The 8,095-nt window shown below is 29.8% G+C and overlaps 1 protein-coding gene and 1 long non-coding RNA gene across 2 annotated transcripts in view; one reads left to right on the plus strand and one right to left on the minus strand.

Annotated features, from left to right (window-relative positions):
• LOC106790847 (putative mediator of RNA polymerase II transcription subunit 26) overlaps window positions 1–6,535 on the minus strand; it is a 15,827-nt gene extending 9,292 nt beyond the window's left edge. Inside the window, exons 1-3 of the mRNA XM_014756058.1 lie at window positions 6,261–6,535; window positions 6,013–6,159; window positions 2,092–2,331 (exon numbers count right to left, since the gene is read on the minus strand). Coding sequence (XP_014611544.1) covers window positions 2,092–2,331; window positions 6,013–6,129 — 357 coding nt within the window. The 5' untranslated portion in view covers window positions 6,130–6,159; window positions 6,261–6,535. The remainder of the gene's footprint in view (window positions 1–2,091; window positions 2,332–6,012; window positions 6,160–6,260) is intronic.
• LOC106790848 overlaps window positions 1–7,428 on the plus strand; it is a 17,671-nt gene extending 10,243 nt beyond the window's left edge. Inside the window, exon 3 of the long non-coding RNA XR_001382128.1 lies at window positions 7,419–7,428. This is a non-coding gene — a long non-coding RNA (uncharacterized LOC106790848). The remainder of the gene's footprint in view (window positions 1–7,418) is intronic.
• Window positions 7,429–8,095: the final 667 nt, after the last annotated feature.

Here is an 8,095-nt window from a genome sequence, read left to right on the forward strand (position 1 = left end):
TTTATACTTTAATTATAGAAAAAAAAAAATTTCTATTAATAAATCTAATTTAAAGAGATAGAGAAAGACCGTAAAATTGTGATCAACTTATAAATTAGATTTTTATAATATTATTATTGCGATATAAAAAAAGAAAATAAAAAGCGGATAAATCATTGGAAGATTTTGAGTTGAACGATCTTTAAACTCGATTAAATATCTCGATCTTTCCTAGAATTCGTCGATTCGCGATCTTCTCGGTTGGGGAACACACGAAGTGTACTTTCTAAACACACACACACACATGTATATATATATATATATATACACATAGAGATCGTTCTCTATATCGAACTTGGTTAAACGTGTAGTTAAAGTACGCTTTCGGAGTTTCGAGATTGTTCTACGATGGCGATGTGTATGTGTGTGTGTTTGTAAAAGGATTACCAATGTACGACACGATCTAAGAGAATTGCATTCCGTTTGGCTCTTTTATTCAAGAATGTAACTCTTCTCGTTAGATCGTATAAATATATATGCGTGAGTGTGTATGTGTATATATATATATATATATATAAATATATAAACGATGTACACTTTCTAAATCTATCCTCGTACCTGCATTGTACTACCATCGTTTATTATTACACCAAAAAATACAAAATTCAATATGACAAATAAAAGGAATAATAAAAAACAAATGTGAATCGATACAATGACCACTTTCTTTTCCAACTTTTTTTCCTTCCCCATTCGAAAATTTTTTGTTTGTAGAAAAAAATAAAAAAATACAAACCGAATTAGTCGTCTGTAATTTGAAGAAAATTGAAAGAAATAAAAATATATATACATATGTATATTGCATCTTTATATAGTATATATTATAAATGAAATGTATTAAATTTGCATTGCTAATTCGAGGAAAAAAAAAAGGTTGAACATTTTTGTTCACAGACGATCATTGAATCTGTGAATGACGTTTCAATGAGTTTTTATTGTTCAGATAAAAACGCGATAGATATTGTCCGGTTGATTTATAGATAGATATAGTATTCAATGCATCTTTAACTATCTTTACTGCGGTGAAATGAAATACCACAAAAGAAGGGCGTGATCATAGTCAACCAAGCACGATCCTTTCTTTCTTTCTTTCTTTCATGCTCATTGTCGTGAGAAACGATTTCTTTCCTTCCGTCGTTTCGTTTGGAAAGTTATATTATAGAAATTGTCTCTTTTTGACATAGAATAAATTATTTATTATCTATATTCCATATCTTTCGTTTGTTTTATACTGTAACCCTAACACCAAATTATTTGGTACATTTTATTACTGATTTTACTGTGACTTTAAAAGAAATAATTTTATTAAATATTTCATTTTTGTTTGTTTTTTTGTATATTACACAATCTATAACTTTATCCAAAATTATATACAGAATATTTTATTCTTCTTTAATTCTAATTCTAATATAAAAAAGAAATTTTTCTATTACAATTTTAATGTGAAAATGATTTTATACGCGAAAAAAGGAAATTATTAACCACACACACACACATATTAAATAAATATAATTATTATATAAAATATTAATCCTTTCTTTTGGAAGAGTCGAATGCCGAATAAATAAATCTTTATTTTATCGTGTGTACGTTAATTAAAGTAGTACCCACAAGTAAATTTGTTGTTTCATTTATGTCGTTGAACGTTAATTCGATTAACGCCATTCCATTCATCCATCCGTTCCGTCTGGACGTTTCCTTTCCTGTTTTTTACTTTCCATCGTAAAAAATATATATTGCGAATTGTTCGTTACAAAAAAGAAAAAGAAAAATAGAAGCCTTTTAAAAGATAATTCGATTCGATTCTACCTAGGCGTGATTCTTTTATGATAAAAGACTGGTCGAACTCTTAGAAAGGCATAGAAATCGAAGAAAGCGCGATTTCTAAAGATACCCAAATAAAAGAACTTGATCTAACGGTCTTTAACTTAATCGAATCGAATCGGTAATCGTATTACAATTTTCAATTCAGAAAACGATAAACGATAAAAAGCGGTTAACAATAAAAAAAAAACCCATAATATACTATTAAAAATAATTTTGTAATTTTACCTGAACCAAAGCTTCCGGTTGTAGATGTTTCAACAATTCGCCCTGTTGCAGTTGTTGTTGTTGAAACTTCATATCAGTTTGCATAGCAGCTATAGCTTCCGGTGTACAAGACATACGTGCTTGAATCCAAGATGAAGCAAGAATGAAGCTTCCAAGGATAATCGAAATAGTGATCAAAGTGATAGCAGCGATCCTTGCTATCTGAACCGCCGTACTTTTCATCGGTGGCCTCATGTATGCCTATAATTAAGAGAAGAAGAAAAACAAGACAAAAAGAAAAAAAAAATAAGAAATAAAAGAAAACCAAAAATAATAATAACACAACAGGAAGAACTTATTAATTTTTTTTTTTTTACACATCGTATTAATTCATTTACCATTTACCATTTTTAGATTGTAAATATTTCTCTTTAAATTATAACAAAACGACAAATTTTAAATCACCGTAGATCGATAATACGATACGACGTATCGATTTCAATCATCTCGAACGATGATCGCATCGTTAGAGAATCGTGGGAGTATTTGTTATAAATCATTCCACTGTGTTTTACTCATTTTTTTCCTTTTTTTTTTTTTTTTTTTTATTAAAGGATACGTAATTAATTTATTCATAAACCATGGTCGATTCCGTTTCCATAACATACATACAGTCGATTAATTTACATAATCATTGCTTCTCGCTATTTCTCTCTCTTTTATTTTCCTCTTCCTCTAATTAGGATTTGCGCGCGAAGTCATGCATACGTGCACATAAGTGCACATACGTACACACACACACACATGTACATGTACACTTATAAAGAAAGATAAATTTTCTGTTTGTGTTTGCTCATAAAATACGCGTGTAATATGTTGCTGAATATACAATGAAAAGGTGTGATAGTGTGCGAGACTTCACGCTGGCTAACCAACCGAGTCGAGGTCTTTTGTCGTTTTGCGCTCTCCTTTGGTATCCTCTTCCCCTCCCCCCCCTTGTTCCTCCTCCTCCACCTACACCTCCACATTTCCCCTCCTTTTCGTTCAAAGTCTCTTCCCTGCAAATATTTCATCGCCGAAAAGTGAAACTAAGCAAATCGTGGCCAATATTATATATTCCGTTTATTCTTGTTTTTTTTTTTTATTTTTTTTTTGGTTACGTTTTATTCTTGTGCAAAAAGAAAAAATAAATTAAAATATGGTTTTTTTTTTTACTATTTGTCTTCTCATTCGAATTCTACGAGTATATTTTTCGAGTACCCATTTTATTTGTCTATCGATTTATTATTAGTCATCGTAATTTAAACTCGTAACACATTAATATTTTTGTTAAATAAGAATAAAGTAAATAAGTTAACAAATTTATTGCTACGACTGTACGAGTTATTCGTATAATTCATAGTGACCTCGATGCGGATGGACGATTCTAAGGTGAGAGGTTTCAAAGAGATAGTAGGCCATCTCGTGCGGCAGCAGCAGCAGCAGCCTTTATGCTACTCGATCTGTCTGATAAAAACGTTAAGAGAAGTACTTTTGGCAAGTATACAAATCTCATTATAATTTATTTTATTATTATACTTTATTTATATATATTGCGTGATTGATTATCTTCTCTCATTTCGAATTAGTCAGTTTCTTTTTCGATATCCTATATAATTATAATATATTTAATAATAAAAAGATAAACACGAAATATGAAATATATAATTTATCTAGAAATGATCTATGTAGAATAATTTAAAAAGATATCTAACAAAATATTACAAATTATCTTATGTAGGATGATTTAAAAAAAAAAAAAAACATTCACAAATAATACACAAACAATTAATTAATTAATTTTCTTTTAGATTTATGTGATAGATCAATTAATTTTTGAATTATATTAATTATTGTTAAAACTCAGGTAAGAAATTTTGATTCTATTTCTTATAAGTTTTTTTTTCTCTTACGATTACTTTATAATATTTATTCAAGAAAGAAAACTTTATTCCTGTGTATTAAACTAATTTACAATCAATAGCAATATTTAAACGAATATACTAATGAAATATTTCTACAATAAAAGATAACAAGTAGAACTATATTATTTGACTTGCAATCGCGTTACTAATCATTGCCTTACGATTTGCACGCATTGATGTCTCCGGAGACTTTAATGCCGGTACATACGTATCTAATTGGCGCTAGAAAACCCAAGTGTATATTTTCACATAATTAACAATAAGAATACGTATATATATACTAGATAAATTATGACAAAATTGAAGATATATTTAAGCTTTAAATTGATAATACGATAAATGTGTAAGAAATATAAGAAAAATAGGAAAACAAAAAAGATTATGTATGATTATAATCAAGAAATTCGAGAAACGAGTTTTGTTTTATACTTTATCCAGACTTTGTACACTCTGTAAAAAATATGCGTGTGTGTGTATGTATATATATATATACATGACTGAAAGTTAACTCGTTTTTCTGCCTGTCATGGAATGACTCTGAAAGAATAATTTTGTTTTTTCCTCACGGAGAGCAGATATATTCAGAGAGATAATTTTTTTCTCTCTTTTTTTTATTTTTATATTTTTTATATTTTTATCTGTCTCCATTTTCTCTCATCTTTCTTCGTCCGAGAGTCCATGCATGGCTTTTAAAACGTTTTAAAACAGAGAATGTAAATATGAACATCTGGACATTACCGTAGAAATTTCTAGTCTAATACATCTCTATGTGAATGTACGTGTATGTATTACACTCCTCTGTTGTGTTAACTCCTCTCTGCCGGTAATAAAAGCTTCCGGTCGTAATGACACATTCATGCAAAAGAGAAACTCTTATGCATTATGTTTCGAACATTATAGAGACAGATCATTTTTATTATTTTTTCCATTTTTACAAAAATTAATAACAGCAACGAATACGTTAATTCTATCGTCAAACGATCGTAAACACTTTATTAGGAAAATATCGTTCGAAATTATATTCAATATCTTTCGAATACAAATATTTTCTACTTCTTTTTGTTTATTTTTTTGCTTATTGCATCGTTGCATTCGAAATGACGGATAATAAAATTCGTGTTTACAATTTTTTATGGAAATGGAAGGGGGGGGGGGAAAATTACAATTAAAATTAATATTGAAAATAAAAACTAACAAAAAAAAAGATATTCGATAACTTTCTTTTCCATTACATTTCCTTGTGACGATCAAACGAACAGGTACGAATAATTCTTAGCAAAGTAAACGTCTTGCGCAAGGTTTTTATCTGCGCAAGAACTTTCGCGGAAGTTAAAAGCGTTGCGATTCCCGTGAAGTTTGTTTGCCGAGTAAATAAATATACAACAACCGATCGAACAATGATTCTCGTTGATTGTTTTTAATTTTCGATTATTTTCTTTTTTTTTCTTAACAAGTTTTACGAAAAAGAAACATTATATTTCTCTTATTATTAAATATACAAAATATTACATGTTTATAACGGTCCTGAATTTATAATAAATACTCATACAAATTTTTATCGGAAATTAAAAAAAAGAAAGATATATTAACAAGAAACCCTACGAGAAGATAGAATTTTAATTGTTTTTTCGTAAAAAATATTATCGTGAAATCATATGTCATTTGTTATAATATATTATAATAATTGAAAGATAGTAACGTGTCAGAGAAGGAAAAAAAAAAGAAAGGAAGGAAGAAAACTCGGTGATATTTTTTAACCTGTATTACACGTAGACAGAAAAATAAAAAAATCACGCTCCCGCTAGCGAGAATTTAACGCTTAAATGCAACATGCAAAAATAATACGATTGAGACATAATAATTTGTCTCTATGGGTAAATCAAAGTCCTACCATTCTCGCGTTTAATATAATTTGTTTAAACAAAAAGAATGAAGGATAAATTAAAAAAATAAAGGAAGAATAAAAAGAATAACTCACTGGTGGTGGTTCGGTAGAAGAATAGACTTCACTGGGTGCATAATGACTGTGCGTCTGGGGCATCTTCTCCGAGACGACAGCAACCGTTGCCAAAGAATCCGGCTGGTCCTTCTCCATCCTCTCCTTATTGGACCGAGTTTATTGACCCTTTTATTATTTATTAAAACGTAATATAAAGAAAATTCGAATTTTTGTTATCAGTCAAAATTAGCTATCAGTATTTCTTTTGTCTTAATTTTGTCTCCTACCTTTGTTAATTAAAACAGCAACGGAAAAATTAAAAAAAAAAAAAAAAACAAACAAATAAACGAAGTATGTGTGCAAAAGGGTGGTGAAGCAAAAAAAGTAATAGATGTATGTGTATGAGTAATGCGTGTATTTGTTTGTGTGGGTGCGTGAGCGCGGATATGTGTGTATGTACACAGGTATGTATCGATTCAAAAAAGATGATTATGGAGAAAAGGTGATGTGTAAAATACTTGATGTCGATCGCTCGGCGATTCGACGAATAGTGAGAGGTAAGTAAGAGCTGGCACCGCTACCTTACAGATGCCCCCACCAAAATATCAACCCGAGACATGCCACCTTTTGATACACGTTCTGGTACCTCGTCGTACCCTCGTCTCACGTTCTCTCCTTGCCAGACTTTCTAAACATCGCTATGATTCTATATGTATATGTACTTATATACTTATATCTATGTGTGTGTGTGCTTGTGTGCATCTCGTCCCGTACGAATGACCGAGCGAATGTACGCTTTTCGATCCAAAATCGTGCATCTTTCAATCTATCTAGAAAAGATAACAGTCAACGTTGCAATTACAATTAATGATACATGAACACGCGTTTTTTATACATTATTATTATTATTAATATTAGATATTTTGTTTGGTTAGTTTTAAGAGCTTGTGAACAAAATATTAATTTCAATAAATTTGAAATAAATAATATCGTTTTTAATCGGGGGCGTAAGAGTATCAATTAAAAATCTAGGAAATGTTTTTGTCTTATTCATCAACACGTGTACGTGCGTTGTTTTCATTTTTATATTGATTTTAATTAACACGAGAGAAAGATCAAAGTTGAATATTGCAATGATTTTTGATAGATCGAATGGATCGCGATGCAACGATTAATTAATTAATTAATTTATTTATTTATTTTGTTTCGTTAACAGGTGAGAAATTATTTTAGAAAAAAAAGAAATGTCTAACGCTAACTATAAAAGTTCAAGCTCCTTGGCATACAGGAAGTCTGCGAGGAGAAGAAAACCGAGGAAGTTCATATTACAGATATCGCTAATGTTAAATGGTGTGTGTGGATTAGTATGTATAGGTGTGTACTGTTAACGGGAGAAAGAAAGAGAAGGAAGCAGGTGAGATCGAAGTAGGGATTGTTAGTATGAGAAAGGTAGAATAAGACAAAGAGAAAGAGAGAGAAAAAGAAGGGGAAGAAAATCATGGAAGATACCATAGAAAATACGTTGACAGTTCTCTGTTTATGGTTACCATCATTTTGTCTATTTTTATATATATATATATATATATTCATAATATATAATTATTTATATTAGATTTTTTTCATATATGTATAATATACGTGTAGATACAAATAAAATAATACACGTGTACGCAATTAGGTACGTTGACCAAATGTGTGTGCGTTTATTTTTTTCTTCTTCTTCTTTTTTTTTTTTTGTAATCTCGATCAACTCTTTCCATCATTACCGTTATTACGGATCGGTGAATAAATTAAATCGAGGGAGTAATTTATCGTGGAGAAAGCTGATAAGTTAAAAGATTTTTCATTAGACTTGTTAATAAAAACTGTATCGAAAATGTTAATCCCCGTTTATATATTTGATTGAAACAATTTATATTTTAAATTTATAAATACGTATTATTACGCGAAAGATTTTTTTCGGGGGAACGTGGAATATTGGTCAAGAAGATTGTTTTTTTATTCCGTATGCATTTACGACACTGTATACACGATTATATACTAGTACTATTACTGTTGCTGCTGCTACTCTTTGCGCAATCGAGAAGAGACGAACGATGCGTACAATAAAAAAAAAAAAAAA

The sequence above is a fragment of the Polistes canadensis genome, unplaced genomic scaffold (assembly GCF_001313835.1).
Source record: "Polistes canadensis isolate GaletaPanama2010 unplaced genomic scaffold, ASM131383v1 scaffold_265, whole genome shotgun sequence".
Classification (NCBI taxonomy): Eukaryota; Metazoa; Arthropoda; class Insecta; order Hymenoptera; family Vespidae; genus Polistes; species Polistes canadensis.